Here is a 24,250-nt window from a genome sequence, read left to right as displayed (position 1 = left end):
CCCAAGGGAGGAAACGAATTATCAAATTGTAAATAAGCCACATGTCTGAGTGACATTTCTGCTTTTGCAGAATGGTCTGTATAACTGAAATAACTGCACTTGGTATCCTGTCACCAAGTCACCCTTTATTTACATGTGCTCTGACCAGGCAGCTCAGATCTGGTCCCTAGACTGAGGAGATCTTCTGAATCTTCTGTCTGTATCTGTCAGCCAGGGCTCCCTGATTGGCCCCAATTAACAGCCCCAATGAAGGATCTCATGCTCAATGTGATCCACTTAGCTCTGGTTGCAGTCACAATAAAAGCTAAGTTAATTCATTATCAACAATGACCATTTTAGATAATAAGGGCTTCTGAAGCACATTCTTAATTGAACCTAGAGAATCCTTTATTTAGAATTCTGAAGGTCGCCTGCAAAGTCCTCAAAAGTCAGTTGACAACAGGATCAATTGGCCCCCACTCGAAGTGGATTTAAGCATGGGTCTAATTTTAACTGCCTATAAGTTAAAATTGGGCCTATCTGAGAGTTAGGATGTTAGTGCTAAGTGTGAAACAGTGCCACCTATTGGGGGACTGGATTCACTCAAAGACCTACAGAATAGCCTCTTCCTCAGTGGCTGACTGATCAGATTTCACTTTTGTCCTAGTGGAGTGTACATACTGCCCCCATTGAGCCATTTTTAAGAAATAGAAACAGCAGAAGCCAGGAAGTGAGTAGCATCTGTTCCATCCTATCAGACAATTCAATGCAAACGCCAGTGCATTACTTGTTGCATCTTCGGTTCTGCCCAGTCCAAACACAGAAGTACAGTACTGCACATGTTGAAATGCTGCAGTAAAAACTGGAAATTCTCAGCTGATCAGGCAGCTTCTGTGCAGAGAGAAACAGAACTAATTTATCATGTTGATGAACTTTAATCAAAATGATTATTTTTTCCGTTGGGCAGGATCTACTCTTTTGGATGAGATATTAAAACCAAGGTTGCATTTAGCCTCTTAGGTGGAGAGGAAATATTAAATGGCACCTTTCAAAGATGACCCAGTAATTAAAACAGAAAATACCGGAGGAATTCAGCAGCAGGTCTGGCAGCGTCTGTGGAAAGAGAGAGAAACAGAGTTACCAGTTTGTGTCTGCTATGGCTCTTCATCGGAACTCCTCAGTCATAACTGGAGTCAAAACATTAACTCTGTTTCTCTCTCCACAGATGCTGCCATACCTGCTGAGTTTCTCCAGCACTTGCTGTTTTTTAATTTCCAAACTCCAGTCTGCAATAATTTGCTTCTATTTATACTTTCCAGTAACATGACCACAATTGATCCTTCAATAAACATCACTAGAGCAGATTATTCCATTGCTGCACAGAAATTAACTGTTGCTTTTCCCCATATTACATTAGCAGTGGTAGTTTCTGATGTGAAAGTTCTCTCTTCCTCTCACCTGCTCCTCTGTATGATTCCAAGTGGGTGGATTAATCAGAGTTCTTTCATTGTGTCTCATGAACCGCTGCTGAACAGCATCACAAGTAACATTCTCTGACTGAAACCTCATTAGACCTCACCTACATAAAACTGCCAAGTGTCCCATTCAGTATAACAATGGAATTTACCTCAAGGGTGGGTCTATTTAAAACCAGTGCAGCTTTGGGATTCCGAGTTTAACCCAGTATCATTCTCTCACAATGATGAGTCTGCTGGATAGTGACTGAAACCAGTCAATTACCATCTTAAACCACGATGGAAGCCTTGCGTGTGAATAAAAGTCAGCATTTTCAAACAATCCATCATTGACCCGCTGCAGACTAACTAAATGGCATTTTTTGACTGTAACCAGGTGCACCAGCAGTCACTTTGTTTTGTAAAATTCTTTGTTAATCTCATGCTGAAACCGCAATGCTCCTGCCTAACCGTAGTTGGTTAGTGATGAATGGGCTGCGCCTGTCACCTTTGACACTTTGGCCCCCATGAGTTTCTGTCCAGGAGACATTCCTTCCACAGTAAATGGCCATTCAGTTCAGCTTGAAATGTGAAATATGCTCTTTGCTCTGAGGTTTTGGCAGGTTTACCCACAGTGCAGTCATAAAAAAGAAAGGATCAGGACAATTCAATCAATTTGTTTGGCTAAGTGGAATAAAGTCCAGTTAATTTTTAAATCAGATTTGACTTGAATTCGCATCACTCTCACAGGGCTTGAAACGATTCCAAAAGACTCATAATGTCTCAGCCACTTGTGGGTTTTTTTCATTCCCCCACTCCCTCTCTTTTCCTTTGTTTATTTGCACAGCAGCCTAGCCCCATCTGCATATTCTGAGTGTACTTTTATTAAACTTCACACCACTGCAGTGCCATGGGGTTGTCTGGTGTAGCTGCTGGTGTTTGACTGTTCACTGTCCCAGGAGGTTTGAGTTGCTGTAGCAACATGCTGTTCTCATGTGTCTGTTCTAATCTGGTGTTATAGGTATCAATGTTAGAGACCCTATGATGTTCTTTCCATCGTGTGACTGACCAAGAATCTCTTCCACTTTCACCATGGCGTCCTTGAAAGGTTTGAGAGATTGACACGCAACCTTTTTGGCCACATTACGAATGCACCTTCCTTGATTTGATTTGATTTATCATTTTAACATGTACCTAAGTACAGTGAAAGGTTTTGTTTTACGTGCAGTACAGGCAGATTATAACCTGCAAAGATCATAGGGTGATTGAACAGAGCGCGGAATACAAAGTTACGGCTGCAAAGACAGTACCCGAAAAGCAAGATCAACATTAGATTTGCAATTTGAGAGGTCCATTCAGAGGTCTAATGACAGCAGGGAAGAAGCTATTCTTGAACATGTTGATGCATGTGTTTAAGTTCTAGGATAAGATGCACACCCGAAGCTTTGCGCTCAGAGACAGTGTCACAACACTGCACCACAAGACATCCTTACATGGGGTAGCGTTGAATACTTGAACGAAAAGGTTAGTATGCAAGTAAAGCAAGAAATCAGGAAAGCTAACAGAATTCAGATTTTATTGTGAGGGGAATTGAATTCAAGAGTATTGAGGTTATGCTTCATTTATACAGGCCATACTGGAGAAATCTATATAGTACTGCTCACTGTACTTACAGAGGGATGTTAATGCATTGGAAGTGGTTCAGAGAAGCTTTACTACACCAGTGCCTGGAATGAGCAGATTGCCTAATGAGGAAAGGCAAGACAGGCAAGGCCTGTATCCTCTGGAGTTCGGAAAAGACCTAATAGAAACATATGTTACTTACGTTGTATGTTTCAATGGGGGCACTTGACTGGGTGGATCTTGAAAGATGTTTTCTCTTGTGGAAGAATCTAGAGTGAATGGTCATAGTTAAAAAATGAGGAGCTGCCCATTTAAAACGGAGATGAGGAAACATTTTTTTCCTTCTGGATCTTTGGAATTCCCTTCCTTAAAAGACAGCGGATGCAGGATCTTTAAATATTTTCAAGGCAGCGATGGATCAATTCTTGGTCACCAAGGGCCTGAGAGGTTATCAGGGTACACAGGAATGTACAGTTGAGATTACAATCCGTGATCTTGATGAAAGATGGAACAAATTTGAAGGCCCAAAAGGTCTATGCTTGTTTGTATGTTCATAAACCCTCTGGAAATTGAGCAAAACTTATGAATTTCTCATCAAGTGAGAAGTTTGGTTCTCATCAGTGAGGTCTCTGAGTGCAGAAGGAATGCACAGCTCAGAAGCAAAGACCTACATTTATATAGCAGTTATCATAACCTCAACAGATCCCAAAGGACTTTATAGAATTTGAAATGTTGCACTGTTGGTAGTGCAGCAAACTTCCACACATATCAATGTGAATATGACAGACAGTCGTCAATTTTGTGATGTTGATTAAGGGGTTGCGCTTCGGCGGGTCGGTGCGGACTTGTTGGGCTGAAGGGCCTTTTTCCACATTGTAAAGTAATCTAATCTAATCTAATCTAAGAGATAGATATTTGCCATGATATCGGGGATTACCATAAATGTCTTTTTCAAAATAGTGCCATGGGGTTTTCTTGAACCTTAGTGTGCAGACGGAGTCTTGGTTTAATATTTCATCTAAAAGACAACACCTTCAGCAATGCTGCACTTTCTTGGGAGCAACAGCGTCAAGTCTTGGACTAGTACATGGAGCATGTCCAGAGGTTAAGATGATATCAACTGAGCCATTATTAACACCCAGTTCATGAGGTGAAAGCAGCACAGGCACTATACACTGATGGGACAAGAGGGGAGGCTATTCAACAGCTCCTTGAGCCTGTTCCACATTTGCAAGATAGTAAGATATATAAACAAAATTTGGCCATTCGACCCATCAAGTCCACTACACCACTTGATCATGGCTGATATGTTCCACAATTCCATTCTCCTGCCTTCCACCCATAACTTTTGATTCCCTTACTAATGAAGAATCTATCTATCTCTGTCTTAAAGATACTCAATGATGTGACCTCCATAGCCTTCTGCAGCAATGTGTTCTGCAGATTCACCACCCTGCAACTGAAGAAATTCTTCTTCATCTCAGTTCTAAACAGTTATCCCTTCACTCTGTGACTGTGCCCTCAGGTCCTAGTCTATCCTACTAGCAGAAACAGCTCAATCCAGGCGTTTCAGCATTCTGTAAGTTTCAATTAGATCGCCCTCATCCTTCTATGTACAGACCCATATTCCTCAACTGCTCCTCATATAACAAGCTCTTCATCTCTGGGATCATTCTTATAAACCTCCTCTGGATCCTCTTCACGGTCAGCACATCCTTCCTTAGATACAGGGCCAAAACTGTTCACAGTATTCCAAATGCAGTCTGACCAGAGCCTTAGACAGCCTCAGCAGTACATCCCTACTCTTGTACTCTAGCCCTCTCGGAATTTTGCTAAAACTGGATTTGCCTTCCAAACTGCCAACTAAACGTGCATGATAACCTTAAGAGAATCTTGAACTAGGATTTATAAGTCCATTGGTGTTTCAGATTTCCATAGCCTTTCCACATTTAGAAAATAGTTGACACCCCTATTCTTCTGACCGAAGTGCGTAATCTCACACTTTCCAATGTTATATCCCATCTGACCACTACTTTGACCAATTCTCCTTGCCTGTCCAAATCTTTCTGCAGCCTCCCTCAACAATACATGTCCCTCCACCCATCTTTGTGTCATCTGCAAACTTAGTAACAAAGCCCTCAATTCCTTCGTTCCAGATCGTTAATGTATAACAATCAATTAGATCATGGATGATCTGTTTTAGCTTCATCAATGTAACCAATAATGTTTATGTAAAAATATCTTCAGAACTCTATTTCTTTTGTATTTCTGCCAAAAATAGTTATAACAAACCATTTCTGCTTCGTTTCATATGTATAGGTAGTTCCTTTCAATCAACTTAAGTTTAATTCAGCCCATTGTTTGTCGATTTGACAAATCGCCTGCACCCTAGGCAAATGAATATTATTGTTCCAGCTCGTATTAGTAAAATATCATTTCATGTGAAAATAGCTTAAAGCACTTAACATGATGAATTCCTTATAGAGTGCAGTAAGTGTTGTCAAATGTGACAGTCAATCCATGTGGTCAGCATCCCACAAAAAGCTAGGGAAACAAGAGGCAAGGCAATGTATGCTTTTATTAATTTCCTTGACCTCTGAACATGACTGTGTTTCATTTGTAGCTTACAGTAAGCTATTTGACTACCAGAAATGTTACAAATTAACCCATTCGTGTCCACAAAGCAATCTGTAAAATTAGTGCAGACAAATACATAAAGGTGGATAAATCCCCAGGACCTGATCAAGTGTACCCTAGAATTCTGTGGGAAGCTAGGGAAGTGATTGCTGGGCCCCTTGCTGAGATATTTGTATCATCGATAGTCACAGGTGAGGTGCCGGAAGACTGGAGATTGGCTAACGTGGTGCCACTGTTTAAGAAAGGTGGTATGGACAAACCTGGGAACAATAGATCAATGAGCCTGACGTTGGTGGTGGGCAAGTTGTTGGAGGGAATCCTGAGGGACAGGATTTACACATATTTGGAAAAGCAAGGACTGTTTAGGGATAGTCAACATGGCTTTGTGCGTGGGAAATCATGTCTCACAAACTTGATGGAGTTTTTTGAAGAAGTACCAAAGAGGATTGATGAGGGCAGAGCAGTAGATGTGATCTATATGGACTTCAGTAAGGCGTTTGACAAGGTTCCACATGGGAGACTGATTAGCAAGGTTAGATCTCATGGAGTACATGGAGATCTAGCTATTTGGATACAGAACTGGCTCAAAGGCAGAAGACAGAGAGTGGTGGTGGAGGCTTGTTTTTCAGACTGGAGGCCTGTGACCAGTGGAGTGCCACAAGGATCGGTGCTGGGTCCTGTACTTTTCGTCATTTATATAAATAGTTTGGATGTGAGCATAAGATATATAGTTAAGCAAGTTTGCAGATGACACCAAAATTAGAGGAGTAGTGGATAGCGAAGATTACCTTAGATTACAACGGGATCTTGGTCAGATGGGCCAGTGGGCTAAGGAGTGGCAGACGGAGTTTAATTCAGATAAATGTGAGGTGCTGCATTTTAGGAAAGCAAATCTTAGCAGGACTTATACACTTAATGGTAAGGCCCTATGGAGTGTTGCTAAACAAAGAGACCTTGGAATGCAGGTTCATAGCTCCTTGAAAGTGGAATCGCAGGTAGATAGAATAGTGAAGAAGGCGTTTGGTATGCTTTCCTTTATTTGAGCTACAGGCAAAGGCTGAACAGGCTGGGGCTGTTTTCTCTGGAGCGTCGAAGGCTGAGGGGTGACCTTATAGAGGTTTATAAAATCATGGGGGGCATGGATAGGATAAATAGACAAAGTCTTTTCCCTGGGTTGGGGGAGTGCAGAAATAGAGGGCATAGGTTTAGGGTGAGAGGGGAAAGATATAAAAGGGACTTAAGGGGCAACTTCTTCACATGGAGAGTGGTACGTGTATGGAATGAGCTGCCAGAGGAAGTGGTGGAGACTGGTACAAATACAACATTGAAAAGGCATCTGGATGGGTATATGAATAGGAAGGGTTTGGAGGGATATGGGCCAGGTGCTGGCAAATGGGTTAGATTGGGTTGGAATATCTGGTCGGTATGGACGGGTTGGACCGAAGGGTCTGTTTCCGAGCTGTACATCTCCATGACTCTAATTGCATCAGGAATCATGCAATAACAGACAGACTCAGTGATCTTGAACAAACCTGAAATTAGGTTAAACAGTTCCAGAACTGAAAATGTGTTGCTGGAAAAGCGCAGCAGGTCAGGCAGCATCCAGGGAACAGGAGAATCGACGTTTTGGGCATAAGCCCTTCTTCAGGCTTATGCCCGAAACGTCGATTCTCCTGTTCCCTGGATGCTGCCTGACCTGCTGCGCTTTTCCAGCAACACATTTTCAGCTCTGATCTCCAGCATCTGCAGACCTCACTTTCTCCTAAACAGTTCCAGAAGGCGTTGTAACAAGAGTATAATCAAATGGTTACCGGAAACGTATGAACAGTGAAGGGAAACTTCCAAAATCAAAATATTTGAATGGAGATCTTTGCTCTTCCTCACTTGCAGCCCAATTATACAGTCTGTGTATAGTCAGCTGTAGAAATGAGCAAAGAATAGGCCTCCACAAATGGAAGTAGTGAAAAAATAGTATTAAATGTTCAAGATAAATAACTCAGACACAGTGTGAAAGGAAGTGCTTCCGAATAAATTATGCATCTTTACAGAATATTGGCTTGTTATCTTAAGTGAGTGTAAATGCAATTAAACTTTCAAAAAACTTTCACTGATAGTTTTATCACTTTGAAATGTCTCAAAGTACTTTATGCAGTTAATTAGTTTCAAAGAGCAGTGATTGTTGCAGGTAGATACAAAAGCATTCTGCTCCAGAAATAGCTCATAAGCAGGCAGTGAGATGACTGGGTTATCTCATGGATGTTGGTGGTTTAGATTGCATTGTTGATATTGAGGAACATCCCTGCTCTCTTCGGAATCGTTAAGAACCACTGGTGCAAGCAAGTAACACCTCATCTCATCTCTTTAACATCTCATCCCAAAAATCGCCTCAAGCAATGGAGCTTTGCTTTAATGCTGCAAAGCCTAAATTATCTGTTTGAACTTGGAACTTTCTGATCCCAGAATTTGAGCTCTGCCAAATAACCCAAGCTGGCTATGAAGATGAGTGATCTACCTGAGATTTTCCAACACTCCTTCCCCAACTCTCTGTCGTCTCTCTTTCTCTCTCTCTCTAATCTGCCTTTCCTTCATTGCTGCAGAGCCAACATACATCACCATTGGGCCCCCGACATGCGAGCTGCTGATCAACTGCACCCTGACTGAAAGAGATTGTATCTATGGCTTCAAGCTGGACTACAGTGGATGCCACACATGTCAGTGCAAAACCAGTGAGTACTGCATTTGTCATTCTGCTTAACATCTGTCTGCTGTTTGAGTCACTTAGCTGCATGTGTGTCTGCGTGTGCCACACATAGCAACAAGGCCTGGATTAGTCAGCATTACCACCTGAAACTACTGAAAAGCTTTATAAATAGGACTTCCTCTTGTGTGATATGATAAATATCTCCAGAAGTGAGGTTGATGCAAATGATTCACAAGTAGGTTATGGCAGCCACACAAGTGGAAGTATTTATCATATTGCAGTGTTGTCCATGACATTTTCAATTTATAACAGTTTTGCCGTCTGGATTCAGGCTAGCAGGGAAATACACTTTTTTTTTAGAAAACACAATTGCCTGGCCCAGAGCCAGGAAAATGCTTCTTTTTTCTCATTTTCCATTGGTGTTCCTTCATGTAATCTGATTGAAAGGAACTGCAGCTCTTCCATGTGCGTCATTCCGTGTATTTATGCTTTGAAAGTGAAAAGTAAATGTTGAGTCTCTTTGCCCTGCTGCACAGGTGACAGCACCAACAGGAAATATCCCATGTGCCCCTGAGTGCCTGTGTTTGCATTCCTGATGTCCGATACTAGGAGGCTATGGTGACTCTCAAGGTCAGAAAGATCTTGCATTTATATAGCCTCTTGCCTCATACTTGGCAAGTGGTGTTCCTCAGGCTGTACATAAGCAATTGTTTCTGTCTGATAGAAGGAGATTCATATAACTCTTCATTGATTATAAGTAATTACCTTACCACAAACTCCAGACTCTGCAAAGCACTTTTCAGCCAATGGAGTACTTTTTTTTAGTATAGTCAATATTTTCATAGCTTTCTACTGTACAATGGAGCCTCTCTAGGGAACTCTCCTGATTAGGTCAGAGCATCAACTTATCAGGGAGGAGAGGTTACTCTGGGTTTCTGTGCTGTTCGGAGAATTGAAGATCTATAGTAGTGCCTGCACAACGAGAGTCCAACTTGTCCCTTTTAACAATTAAGGAGAAGCAAAGCATAAAAAGAATTGTGAGAAGAAAGAGCAAAACAGGATTCTGAAATGATTCAGTGATTTATCCAATGAGTAACTGTGAAACGATGGCACTCGCAAGCTCATGTTAATGTTTTACATTAACTCAGAAGCAAAGAAGTATTGTAATATTGAAGGAGACCATTAGCCCATTCTGTCTGCACAGACTCCAATGAGTATCATTAGCTAGTCCCACTTTCCTGCTTTTTCTCCCCCAATAGCTTTACACATTAGCGAGTTTTGAGAAGATTTGTAGCTCACTGAGCAAATTTACATCCAGCCTTACACATTGTTCCTCTCCAGATGATCATCCAAGGTCCTCTTGAATGTCTCACTTGAACCTGCCTCCACCGTACATCCAGGCAGTGCATTCCACACCTTAACAACTCCCTGTGAAAAAAGTATTTTCTAACCTCACTTTTGCTTCTTTTGCAAATTACTTCAAATCCATGCCTTCTGGCTCTTGATCTTTGTAAGAGTGTGGCGGCTTCTCCTAACCTCCCCTATCAAGCTCCCTCAGGATTTTAAAAACCTTTATCAGATCTCTCCTCTCAGCCTTCTTCTCTCTAAGGATAACAATTTCTTCGAATTATCCACATAGCTGAAGTTTCTCAGTCCTGGAGCCTATCTTGTAAATTGCTTCTGCACTCTTTCCAATGCATTCACATCCTTACTATAAGGTGGCTCCTGGATTTGTACAACCATATGCCAGCTGACATCTAACAAATGTCTTATTCAAGTTCAACATCATCTCTTTGCTCTGGTACTCTATGCCCCTGTTAATAAAGCTGAGGATACTGTATGCTTTCTTAACTGCTCTCTCCACTGGTCCTGCTACCTTCAGTGATCTCTGCATATATTCACCCAGATCTGCCTGTTCCAACACCACCCCTACTTTTGTGTTGTCTTTCTGTGTTCTTCTGATTGAAATGCATCACCTTGGTTGACCCCAGTAGCGGTGCTGCAATTGTTCCGAGCTCTCTCTGCAAGGGAGGAGACTGTTGTGCCAGGTTGCTGCTTCTTAAGGTAATAAACCAACCCAGAGCACAACTGGATAAGAAAGCCATTGAGTTCAACTGCCCTTGTGGTCAAACACCTTGTTGACACAGCATGCTTGATCACAGGGACAGATATTGGAAGCTGGTCAATGAGCCTGCATAGAGCTTTGGCAAGGCGAGAGGAAGTGTGAAAAAATATAGAGGAAACATTCACCTCCACAATGTAAACACACACAAGAACTACTCCAGTAGTTCCAGGAGCACATGGAAGCTGGTTAAATATTTCACAAACTTGCTGAAGAGAAGCTGTTGGCTTTTCTTCCACTGTTAATTTATAGAGAAAGGAGCACTTTTCCTGAAAACCCACCCCCACCTCAGGCTTTCTTTTTCTTGTCGTGTTTAGTCCTGCCTCTCCTTCCTGCAAACAGAGGATAATAACTGCTTTTCAGGTTGCACATTACCCAAAGCTGGAATGTTTTTGTATGATGAGCCAGCTTCAAAGAGCCAATAAAAATTCCATTTGCCACATTGTTATGGAAAATGTGTCTTCCCACTGTGTATTTTGCTAATTGGCCTGTTGGCAGGTCGTTAAAAGCAGAATCATTATAAACATTTGGGTCAGGGCTATAACTAAATGATCAAAGGTGCGTTATTTTTTCTTTTTTTTTCAAAAAAAAATGCTTTAGTATGTTTAACATATTTGCCCGACCATTGAGACTGTACAGTCAAAAGGAGTCTTTTTTTCTAATCCTTAAAGTGAATAAGCTATTGAAGGTAAGCAGCCAATTCCTGACATCTCTTGGTATGATGGTGATTCAAAACGATGAGCGCGGTAAGTCAGGATGTCAGCATTTGGTGAAAGAGACAAGGTAGAGAAAGGATGGATAAAACAAAAGCCAAAGAACTTCGGATGCTGGAAATCCAAAACAAAACCAGAAATTCCTGGAGAAACTCAATAGGTCTAGCAGCATCTGTGGAGAGAAAGCAGAGCTAACATTTCAAATCCAGTGACCCTCCTTCAGAAAGGACGAACTCTTTTTATTTAAAAGGTCTACTCCCGGATTTTGTGTTGGCTATCTCAAGTCCTGATCGGGTGTTGGTGAGATTTCCCATTGATCTGCTGCAGAACATAGGAGGATGCTGTTTCTGTGATCGTGTTAGATGGGGAATTCCAGGCTACATCACAGGAGGAGGAACCTGTTGGTGTTGGTGATATCAAGGTTGCTCCTGGTGTCATTCTCCATGGTAAAAGATGTGTAATTGTTGGTGCTGTGCATCCTCTACACTGTACACTACAGTGGTATCATTCTACAAACAAAATGTCAGCCAAATTAGGAAATGGCTTTATTCTGTTCGGCACAGTGGTTCAGTGGTTAGCACTGCTGCCTCATAGCACCAGGGCCACGGGTTCAATTCCAGCCTCGGGCGACTGTCTGGGTGGAGTTTGCACATTGTCCCCGTGTCTGCGTGGGTTTCCTCTGGGTGCTCCCGTTTCCTCCCACAGTCCAAGGATGTGCAGGTCAGGTGAATTGGCCATGCTAAATTGCCCATAGTGTTAGGTGCATTAGTCAAGGGAAATGGGTCTGGGTGGGTTACTGTTCGGAGGGTCAGTGTGGACTGGTTGGGCTGAAGGGCCTGTTTCCACACTGTATGGAATCTAAAAAGCAAAGCATTGCATTCACATATTGCTGTATCATTCATACATGAGATGTGTGTGTCACTGGCAAGGTGGCGTTTATTGCTCATTCCTACATGCCCTTAAAAAGATGATTGTGAGCTGACTTCTTGAATCACTGGTGTCTGTGTGGTATAAGTACACTGGTATATGGGAGAGCAAGTTCCAGGATTTTGACCATAAACTGAGAAATTAATGGCATAATCAGTCCAAGTCAGAAGGGTGTGTGACTTGGAGGCTGCACCTGCTCACCAGCCTGACCTTCTCCTTCTCAGTGAAAGGGGTGACAGGTCTGTATTCCACAATGGATCAGTACATCAGCTATCTGACAAGGTTGAACACAGTGCGGCTGTTCTGCTGTGTTCCCACATCATGAGTGTTTAACATTAATGGTATAGTTTGTTCAGTGAAGGGTTGGCAAGAAACCTTGCAGGGATGATCAGGGGAAAGATCATTGTGTAGGTCAGCCACAGAAATGAAATGGGAGACCCATCAGCTCAAAATACCCAATCCCACTCTTTGCAAATGAGCAGACAGTTCTCCCCATGTTTAGCCAACATTAGTCCCTAGACCAAGGCCAGCAGCACAGATTACCAGTTGCTATCTGTGGGACTTTGCTGATTCAAAGAGTCTGGCCATCATTCCCAGCACAAGATGGAAAACCTTTGAAAGTAGTTCATTTACTGCAATGGGACATGCACAACTTTCTGGAATTACAACTTCACAAGACTAGGCACCAGCCCCTCCCCCACTCAAGTGACCATGTGGGCAGGTGGGATTCCAAACCAACAGAACAGCTCCATTTCCTTTTTCAAAATACAGCTGGACACCAGTTGGAGCTTTTAGTGGCCCACCAGATCTAGTTTCCTAAGGATACGCTGCCAAATGACAGAACACATTGTTCCATAATAACAACAGATTGTCCCTGAAATGGACCAGTTGGTGGCTGGGGGGAGGGCTCGCCGTCCAGTTCGGGGATAGTGGACACCTACCCAAAGTTGAAGGGCCAATAGGAGGCTTTCCAGCACTGACCAAGCAGCAGGATACATTTGGCTGCAGACAGCAGACCTTTATGGATTTTAATTGAATCCCTGTTTCTTGGGTACAGTAGCCCTGCTGCCCACACCCCATTCTACCAATAGTTAAAGGGCCCTGAGGTGGAATGGTGCCAATATAGCACTAGTGAATGGTGGCTGCCCCCACTGGTGGCTACAGATCCTACTGCAAGAGTCCTGAGGTGGTGAAAGGCACCATACAAATTTGTTTTCAGCTCTTTCTTTCAGCTGCATCTGGATAGTGCAGAATCTAAGATGACTTTGGTCTTTTTTCTTTCCCCAGGAGAAGAGCTGTGCACAGGGCTCATATCGGGCTGTGGCCTGGACTGTCCATTTGGCCTGCAGACTGACGTACACGGCTGTGAGATCTGCCAGTGCCGCACACGGCCAAAGAAATGCAAGCCTGTGGTTTGTGACAAATACTGTCCTTTCGGATACATGTAAGTACAGCTACTTTCTTAGTGATGTTAACCTGTCTGCACCAATCATTACAGAGCTTGGGCATTAATGGCATTAATTAATTAATTAATTGACATCAATGCCTTCAGACTGGCCACATGTTGTACAATCTGTCATTCAGACATTGCTACACAATTTCCCAATTTGTGATGGTCCACAAATTAGAGTGAACTCTTGTCTGTTTCAGTTTCTAAAACTGAGATCCATTTGGGGTCTCTTAAACAAATTTGCAGTGATTTTCAATTACGTTTTGCATCTCCCGCATCTTAACGATTCCCCCTTGTTCAGCTTTCCCCGTGTCATAGCTAGCTCTGTTTTATATCTACTGATTCACAGAGCCCTGTAAGTGCTGGGTGCCTTCTGTAACTCAGCTCACACATGGAAATGAAGATCACACTCAGAGTTAATCGACTTATTTTCACTAAACGGCAACAAATTAGACGTAGAATGATGGAACTGTGGTTAAAGTTGAATGTATATGTCAAAAGTAAGTGTTACGTCTTTTTTAAAAAAGTAGTCATTTCTTTCTGGCCTCTTCCATCTCCTAAGCCTGCTTCTGCTATTTATCTCAAGCCAATGTATTTAGAGAATTTGGAGTTTGTGAATGTAACAAAAACACAATTCCATCTCAGCTGGCAGGAAAGACATTGTATGATCCAGAGTGTAATGGTAGTAAAACTGTGTGTGCTATCTAAGAGAGAGGAATTTAATGCTCCTTGGAGGCATGTTTGCATCCAAGGGAAGCATTTCATTGGCTGGGAACTTCCCACCCGTAGTCTCTTCATTCAGGCTGTTCTGGGGTCATCTATAACTTGCCTCAGGGCCTCACCCTTCACTGCCATTGCTCCCCCAGCAACAGGCCAGGGATTTGCCATGCTGGACACCTGAGAAACAAGCTCTGTCCGGCTTGTCCAGCGGGGTAGCCAGTGGGGGCGTGACCGAGGGAGATGACATTGGAAATGGTGCGACAGAGATGGGGGAAGGGGAAGGGCGAGGGGGGTCTTTCACCATTGCTGCCTCACTTCCCTCCCCCATGCCATCATCTGTGGCTCCAGTTCCTCAGTGGTTTTGGGCATAGGGACAGTATATTACCAGCTGCTACCCAGTGAAGAACTGCCAGAAGTTTGCCAGGAGGACCTCCCCTCTGGGAGTGGGGGAGCTATCATTCTGAGGATCAGGCCCATTGCTGCCTTGTTAAGTGCCCACCTGGCACCTACTATGCCAAGCCTTCCTGAAAAATAGCAAAGCATTGGCTGTCCAATGTCAGCCGAGACCACTGCCAGCCTGCATTAAATTTTGTCAAGTATTCCCACCTCCATAAGTCTGCGTAGCCTTGACCCCCACCTCAACTCATCTGCGGATGAAAGACTTTGCTACCTCTCGGCTTGACCACTCCAGTGTACTCCCAGATTGTCTCCCACATTCCATCAACTTCAGGCTTTCCAAACCTTTGTTGCCAGTGTCATAGCTCGCAGCAAGTCCTGTTCCCCCATCAGCCCAGTGCTCGCTGACCTACATTGACCAAGTCAATTGAGGTGTTAATTTAAAAACTCTCAGTCATATTTTCGAATCCCTCGCTGATACCCATTTCTCCAATGGAGTACAGCCTCATCAGCCTCTGAGACATTTAATCTAATCTCCTCTGCTTCTGGCCTCTTGAACATCCCAAATTTTAACCATTCCATCTGTGCTTTCAGTTGACTAGACCTTAAGACCCAGAATTCCCTCTATAAAACCTTTCTGTCTCTCCATCTCAATGTTCTCCCCATTAACCAAGTTTTTGGTCATCTGGCCTCACATTTCATTGAGTCACTCAGTGCCATACTTTATTTCAGTACACTCTTGTGAACTGCCTCATTAATTCCATCATTAAAAGGTGCCACATAAATAAATACACATTGTTGTTGTTGTTATTACTGTCAGCCATGCTCTGGGAGATCCATAATTAACTTTAAGATGAAGGCTGAGGGGTGACCTCATAGCAGTTTATAAATTCATGAGATGACGGATAGAGTGAATAGACAAGTTCTTTTTGCCAGGGTAGGGGAGTCCAAATCTTGAGGGCTCAGGTTTTAGGTGAGAGAGGAAAGATTTCAGAGGGACCTGAGGGGCAACTTTTCACACAGAGGGTGGTACGCATATGGAATGAGCTGCCAGTGGAAGTGATGGAGGCTGGTACAATTACAACATCCAAAAGGCATCTTGGTGTGTAAATAGGAATGGTTTAGAGGGATATGGGCCAAGCGTTGGTAAATGGTACTAGATCAATTTAGGATATCTAGTCGACATGGACAGGTTGTGCTGAAGGGTCCGTTTCCATGCTGTATATCTCTATGACTGTAGGTGGCACTTTCCCATGAAGCAAATGTCTCACTACAGCATGATCCACTGTTATTATGGTGTAGCAAGTATTGCCTTCAACAGGCCCCAAGCTAAGTGTTACTGACCTGTAACAAGCTCCTGGCTCTTTATTATTGCTCTGTAATATCTTCAAATCCGTGTGTTATTGGTGTCCCAGATATAATCAGCTCACTGAGCATACAGCAGGGATGAAACTTCGGACTTGCCTGGTCTGGAAAGATCCGTGTCACACCATGTTGTACATTTACTCACTGAACCATCACAAGAACATTTCTCTTTTCTCAATGAGGTGGAAAGATTTTTTGTTGAATATTTTGGATTCCATTGGATCTGCAAAAGAAAGCAAAACATTTTAGCAGACATTACTGCTATCAACACTGCGATCGCAAGCAGTGGTTTGATAATATCTGAATGTTGAAGTGAACGTCTGTGATTCAGGGAGAAGTTAAGATTCACAGATACGGGAGTAGAAGCCTGAGACAGGGGACAGTTGTGCGATACAGCCTTCTCTGAGAAAAGCGTGCTGTTTACAGCAATCCAGTCATTTCCAAGAATGGTATGTTGGCATGCTGCACATCTGTTAATGCCATTGCAATCAAGCTTAATCATGCTCTCTCCTCTATCAGCATACACACTTCTGCTTTTGCATGGGCTCACTGGAATGTGATCAGAAGGACAGTAGTATATTGGTCATGTTTACTGGGTTAATAATCCTGAGGGCCAACAAATACTCAGTCACAAGTTCAAATCCCACCAAGGCTTCTAGGATATCATAAAGGCAATAATTCAAAAATCTGGAATAAATTGCTTTCTAACTAATAATGTTCATGGAACCAAGCAAAAATTAGCTGGTTCCTTAATCTGCCCTCCTGTACCAGTGTGGCCAACATATAACCCCAGAACTGCAGCAATGAGGTTGACTCTTAAACACTCTCTGAAATGGCCAAGCAAGCCAAGCTTCTATACACAGAAACATAAAGGTAGCACTCTGAATGTTCCCATCACCACATGGACTGCAATTGTTCACCAAGACAGCTCAGCACCACCTGCCCAAGGGAAGTAAAATGCTGATTCCTGATGAAGGGCTTATGCCCGAAATGTCTCTCAGATGCTGCCTGACCTGCTGTGCTTTTCCAGTGCCACACATTTTGACTCTGATCTCCAGCATCTGCAATCCTCACTTTCTCCTGGCAGTAGATGCTGGCCTAACCTGTGACTCTCATGCCACACCTATTAAGAGTGAGACCCTTGGCCAAATTCTCCATTTAGACTGAAGTAGAGAGGATCTGCTCTGAAAAGTTTCTGAGTCTGACTGTGAGAGTCAGATCAGCAAATGCAGTTGAAATGTAAGGTCACCATAGTCTCAGAAAACCATAGGGCTACTCTGTCAGCAGTGAGACGATGGTGGTGGCTCTAAACCTGAGGTTCACTACATCACAGGCAAGGGACACAGTTGGGTAGGCATGACTTCAATCAGTAAAGGAATCGCACCCATGCTATTCGGTGTGATTTTACATCCAATTGAACTAGCCTGTACCCTTGAGTTACCCAATCCCCTAGTTGAAATGACACAATCACTTAAGTATTTTCACATTATTAATGCAATTACAACTTCTATATTGACATTAATCCATTTCGTTTACGCTGATATAATCAGTAACTCCTCCAATTGGTCTTATTAAACCTGGAAGGAAAATCTTGCCAAAATCAATCCTATTCTTTCAGATTAAATAAAAGCATTTAAGGGGTACTGATGTTGCAAATCAGAGTCATACAGCACGGAAACCGACCTTACAGTCGAACTCATCCATGCCGACCAGATATCTTAAACTGAACTAGTATTCATTCCATACACACGCCACCCTCTGTATGAAAAGGTTGTCCCTCAGGTCCCCTTTAAATCTTTCCTCTCTTGTTTCTCCAAATTCGTTAATATTTTGTTCATTTCCCATTTTTAAATAAATGAAATTTCCTCCACTACTTACAATTTCCGGTTCTTAAACACTTGTGTGGGGCTTTATACCAACAGAGCTAAGTAAATTTTTATCTGAATTGTTTCCTAGGGAGAGATTTAAGAGAGGTGTTTAAAAGTATGACTTTATCAGTTGTGGCATAGATCATAAGAGCAAGTTGTATTGGTGTTTGGTTAGGATTATAGTGGTGCTGGAAAAGTACAGCAAGTCAGGCAGCATCCGAGGAGCAGGAAAATCGACGCTTCGGGCAAAAGTCCTCCATCAGGAATGAGGCAGGGAGCCTCAGGTTTGAGAGATAAATGGGAGGGGGTGGGGCTGGGGGGAAAGTAGCTGAGCCAGCACCACCCTAATCTTGACTCTAATCTCCAGCATCTGCAGAACTCACTTCAACCTAGCTGGTCTTTGGTTAGGCTACAGCTGGAGTACAGAGTACTGCATGCTCTCACAGCTGAGATGAGGAAGATCTCTTCAGCTAGAGGGTGGATAATCTGTGCAATTTATTACTGCACAGGGCAGTGAAGGCCAGGACATTGAGTATATTTAAGACAGAGATAGATAGATTCTTGATTGGAAAGGGGATCAAGGGTTATGGGAGAAAGCAGGAGAATGGGATTGAAAAACATATCAGCCACGATTGGCAGAATGGCCTAATTCTGCTCCTACATCTTTTGGTCTTGTTTCTGGTCACCACATGATAGGAAGGTGTGATTGCATTAAAGAGGGTGCAAAGGAGATTCACCAAGATGTTGCCTAGGGTTTTGCAGTTTAGCTATGATGAGAGGCTGGATAAGCTCGGGATGTTTTCATTGAGCAGAGAAGGCTGGTGTGGGGGCACCTGATAGAGGTGTGTAAGGTTACGATGGACATGGACAGGATTTTAAGGTGAAAGGCAGGAGATTTAAAAGGGATTTGAAGAAAATGTTTTTCACCCAGAGGCTGGTAGGAATCTGGAATGCACTGCCTAGGAGGGTCCTTGAGACAGGACACCATACAAACTTTAAAAAGTACTTGTCAAAACATTCAAGGCTGTGGGCCAGGCCCTGGAAATTGGGACGAGTGTAGATTTCATGGTAGTGTTTATGTGGGTGAAGATCTGATGGGCCAAAGGGCCTTTTCTGTACTCTTCTGTACATGAGCAATGAAGGAGTTTTGAAAAAATAGGTAGGAAGAAAACACCAACAACAACTTAAGTTTGGAGAGTGCCTTTTACTTCATGAAACATCATAAGGTGCTTTGCTGGGTCAGTAGACAACAAATTATGAGCTACCTAAGGAGAGATTGAAACAGCTGACCGAAAGCTTGGGTCAAAGAGGTCGATTTTAAGGAGCGACTTAAAGGAGGAAAACAAAATAGCGAGGTGGAGAAGCTTGGCAACTCAGGAACCATTCAATAGAGATCCAGGACAATCAACAAATGGGAGATGAGGAAAGTTTTACTGTCCACTGAGTTGTTGCACTGGAACACACTGGCTGGAAGTACGTTGGAAGCAGATTCAGTAGCAACTACTGAAAGGGGATTGGACACATGCTTAAAAATGAAAAGGAAACACCTGCAGCCCTGAAGGAAAGGGTCAGGGAGTGCAGCTACTTCAATAGCTCTGTCAAAGAGTCTGCATGGACACGATTGATAGACCGAATGGCCTGCTGGGCTTTCACACTCTCTGTTTCCTCCTCTTTTGTTTTTTAGTTAGTTGCGGGGCTTCATTCACCACCTCCCCATTGACTCTTGCAGCTGAGATTGAACAAACCAACCACATGGTCAGGAAGCTGCCTGTTGCCTCATTGTGTCCCGGGATTCCTCCAGGCAGAATGAGGTCAGCACATTCCCAGTGGACACATCTTCCCCTTCCACCTTTCACTTGGCCAGAATCCCAGTAACAGCAGCTGGATTACAAACAGCTTTGTATCTGAGCTTCTCGCAGAGCAAAACAATTGAAATATAAGTCCAAAATGCAAGTCGCCAGACTGATTTGTAAGATGTGCGTATTGCTTAAATTGTAGCAATGGGCAGCCTTGCGTGTTGGGAATGACTTTATTCAATACCTTCTCCTTTAAAAACAGGAAGAACAAACATAGCTGCGATATCTGTCGCTGCAAGAAGTGCCCTGAGCGTCCATGTGACAAGTATTGTCCAATGGGATTTGAGCAAGACATTTATGGCTGTCTTATCTGCAAGTGCAAGGGTAAGGAAGCTAATTGGTTTTACCTGGCATGTTGAGCTGATGGTGCGCTGAGCTTAAAGAAGACGATAATAATTATCACAAGCAAATGTGAATCTCATTTCGCTGAGGTCCAAGGAAAATTGTAGTGTCTGTTCTCCTGTTAATTAAGATAGTCATCTTAAGCAAAGGCACCTTTCCTGAAAGGTCTTTGATCCTATTCAACTCCCTTAAGCAAAGAGGAGCAAATTGACTAATCACTCGTACAGGAAAGGTATCCTTTATGTTTCGCAGACAGTCTCTGACGAGGTGCTTTGGCACGCAGGTAAGTGGAAGGGATAAGAATTCTGTTGACTGGTTATATGCTGATTCAAAGGTTTTATTTTGAGTTTGTGGACTTGCTGAGTAAATAGCAGGCTTTTTCAGACAAATCCTAATTCACCTCCTGCTGCATCCGAGGCCTGCTCAGTAACAGTACCACAACCCAAGGCAGCCTTCATGTGGCTCAGCACTTGTGAGAGCAGCAATTATGAAATATTCAGGGCTGGATGCATGGGATGGTGGTAGCATAGGAACAGGAGTATGCAGTTCAGCCATCAAGATTAGACTGGTGCTGGAAAAGCACAGCAGTTCAGGCAGCATCCGAGGAGCAGGAAAATCGATGTTTCGGGCGAAAGCCCTTCATCAGGCTTTTGCCCGAAACATCGATTTTCCTGCTCCTCGGAGTTTCCTCCGGGTGCTCCGGTTTCCTCCCACAGTCCAAAAGATGTGCGGGTCAGGTGAATTGGCCATGCTAAATTGCCCATAGTGTTACATTAAAGGGGTAAATGTAGGGGTATGGGTGGGTTGCGCTTCGGCGGGTCGGTGTGGACTTGTTGGGCCGAAGGGCCTGTTTCCACACTGTAAGTAATCTAATCTAATCTAATCTAATCTAATCTAATCTAGAATCTGGTTTCCAGCATCTGCAGTCCTTGTTTTTACCTAGTTCAGCCATCAAGCCTGTTCTGCCAGTTAGTACAGCAACGTGAGACAGTCACCAAAGTTGAACTTAGTCCCACGTTTTTGTCTCTTCAACCTCCACTGATTGTTCGCAAATCATGCAGCCAAATGGAGCAGCCACATTACCAACTCTCCTAACACCACCCCTAACTTGTTTGCTGAAACGTCTGGACTCTGCACTTTGCCTAGGTGCATTCCATTTCTTTGCTACTGCAAAAGTAAAGGAATTTTGCTATTATGTTGTTACTTATTAGCTGGGACTTCATGTACTGAAGGAATGGGAGGCAGTCACTCAGTAAGGTCCAGAGTGCCAAATTTAATTTGATTTTACTGGTTGGTTTTAGAGCAGGAGCAACTCTTTCAATTCCCAGCCCCAGCTTGACTTGAAAGGAATGGGTTTATATTTCTTTCTACTTTAAAGCAGGATGTAAATATTCGGGAGCGATATTCAAATTGACAATGGGCTGGAGCAGCACGGTGGCTCAGTGGTTAGCACTGCTGCCTCACAGTGCCAGGGACCTGGGTTCAATTCCAGCCTTGGGTGACTGTCTGTGTGGAGTTTGCAGATTCTCCCCGTGTCTGCGTGGGTTCCTTCCGGGAGCTCCGGTTTCCTCCCACAATCCAAAGATGTGCAGGTCATGTGCATGTGAATTGGCCAAGTTAAATTGCCCATAGTGCTCGGTGCAGGGGTAAATGTAGGGGAATGGGTCTGGGTGGTTAGCTCTTCAGAGGGTCGATGTGGACTTGTTGGGCTGAAGGGACTGTGTAGGGAATCTAAAAAAAAATATTGAGTAGATTGGGAGACTCCGTTGTGGCTGAAGCAGATTGGAGATGTGCTTGCTCGGCGTGATGCAAAACAAAACAACAGCAGAAGCCAACCACCCTTGAATAACTTGGAGAAACTGAGAGGGATAAGTGTTTCCATTGTTGGGAAGGTTGGTCGCCAGAAATCCCAGATGTAAGATTAGCAAATATCCTAGGAACACGTGAGGATGCTTTTATTTGACGCAACTCTTTATTACAGTCTGGAGTGTGCTGCCTGAAAGAATGGTGCAAGTAGATCCAGTTGGAGTTTCTTTCTAGAGACATGATGGGTTTTTCTTTATTCATTCACGGGATGAGGGTATTGCTGGCTGGCCAGCATTTATTGCCCAGCCCTAATGCCCAGAGGGCATTTAAGCATCAACCACATTTCTGTGGATCTGGAGTCACATGTAGACCAGACCAAGTAAGGATGGCAATTCCCTTTCCTAATGACATTCAACGCTGTACACTCCCAGGAAGTTGGGAGTAATGGGGACCATGCCTTGCACAAATTGACCTTTCTATTTTCTATTAAAGCTGTGCGTGTGATTTCTGAGGCATCCTCATAAAAAGCTAGGAAGGAAGGCAAGTGACCTCTAATGAATTAACCTCAGCATGTGAATAATCCCTAATTGATCCCTAATTGTTCTCAGGATGAACCCATTTGCAGCTGTTACATTTTTCAGCCTTAAGGGGGCAGCCTGCTTAAGTAGCAGAACAATACATCATGCTGTAACTCTGTCGTCTGCTGAAACTCTGTCGTCTGCTGACTTTCCCTTGAGCAATAGGGTCTGCTAATACCGCTTCAAAAACGTTGATGTAGCTTGTCTCTGCAAAGAGAAAGCAGAAAGACTTTGAGAGCCATATATACATTTCTTTTAAGGAAAGCATTTTTTAAAAATTTTGTTTGAAGGTTTGATTAAAAATGAAGTACAGTTTCCACTGCAAGTTAAGGCTGTAGTGTTCCAACATTCTGAGTTCAGCTTTGATTCGTCTGCCTGTACTGAATTAGCTGTCCCAAAATCCAAGCGTCCATTCACATGAGTTCAGGCTCTCAACCATAATATAACACTCTGACACAAAGAAGAGAAAATGTTGGAAATAATGCACTACAGATCTGCCAACATCTGTGCAGAGACACAGACAAAAGCAAACAGTGTTGTTCCAGACCAATGTCCTATCATCACAACTGGGAAAATGGTGGAGGTGAACAGCTTTTAAGCGAATACTAAGGGGATGGTTGGACTGGGAGAGGCCTGGAAAGAACAGCAATAATTACATTTGTGTAACACCTTCTAACATATAAAACAGCCTCAGATGTTTCACAAGGAGCATTAGCATACAAAATCTGACACTGAGTCATTCAAGGAGATAGTGAAAGTTGTGCCCAAAGTTTTGGCCAACGGGTAGATTTTAAGAAGCATCAGAAAGCAAGAGAATTTGAAGGAGAGAATTCCAGAGCTCAGGGGCCAGGCAGGTAGCTAAGGCTGTCAGTGGTGAAGTGATTAAAATCAGGGTTGTTCAAGAGATGGGTATTGAAGGTCCTTAGAAACCTCAGCAGTTTCCACAAGGAGTAGAGAGATTAATGGATGGATTTGAGAACAAGGATGACAATCGTAACACTTAAATTAGAAAGTATTTTCACTGGTAAACAGGTTGGTAAGCAGAGATTACGACTGGGAAAAATTCTGAGGGGGTATGGTGGAATGATTAAATAAGTCCAATGGTGTAAAGACTCCCATGGATACCTTCTGACCTCTGCTGTAAGTGCAAGGGACATGGGTAAGGACAGGATCAGAACGCACCAATATTGCCTTGTTAAAAGGGAACCTTAACTGGGACAGGCACTGGAGGGCTTTTGCAGAGAAACACATATTACATGAGAATAAGTGCAGGTATGAAATAAGTGAGCAGCTGAAGAAAAAGATGCAAAAATATCAATAAAAAAACTCGTCACACTACGCTATGCATCTCTGACCTAATTTGATTCCCTCCAAGGAGCCTGGTAGCACAGTTACGTTAATCACTTTACCTCAAACCATTTGGAACCATTGGAGTTGTCATGAACAGCAATTTATTTAGGTCATCTGTTTGATCAGTAACTCTGTAAAAGCAGTTGAATATTCAACCCATTCTTTTTCTTTTAAATGAATTTGTTTTGGAGCCAGTGCCCCTCAGTATTCCATATTGTGCTTTTTTTCAAAGATGGCTACTAACTGAACCCCACTAGTCCTCACCTACCACCCCACCAACCTCCATATACATCGTATCATCCGCCGTCATCTCCGCCACCTCCAAACGGACCCCACCACCAGGGATATGTTTCCCTCCCCTCC

At 43.2% G+C, this 24,250-nt stretch overlaps 1 protein-coding gene across 1 annotated transcript in view; it reads left to right on the top strand.

Annotated features, from left to right (window-relative positions):
• crim1 (cysteine rich transmembrane BMP regulator 1 (chordin-like)) overlaps window positions 1–24,250 on the top strand; it is a 197,711-nt gene that overhangs the window by 144,040 nt on the left and 29,421 nt on the right. Inside the window, exons 8-10 of the mRNA XM_043695492.1 lie at window positions 8,291–8,419; window positions 13,444–13,600; window positions 20,014–20,135. Of these exons, the coding sequence (XP_043551427.1) occupies window positions 8,291–8,419; window positions 13,444–13,600; window positions 20,014–20,135 (408 nt within the window). The remainder of the gene's footprint in view (window positions 1–8,290; window positions 8,420–13,443; window positions 13,601–20,013; window positions 20,136–24,250) is intronic.

Source organism: Chiloscyllium plagiosum, chromosome 9 (genome assembly GCF_004010195.1).
Source record: "Chiloscyllium plagiosum isolate BGI_BamShark_2017 chromosome 9, ASM401019v2, whole genome shotgun sequence".
NCBI classification, from domain to species: Eukaryota; Metazoa; Chordata; class Chondrichthyes; order Orectolobiformes; family Hemiscylliidae; genus Chiloscyllium; species Chiloscyllium plagiosum.
This window is presented reverse-complemented; position numbering and strand designations above follow the sequence as displayed.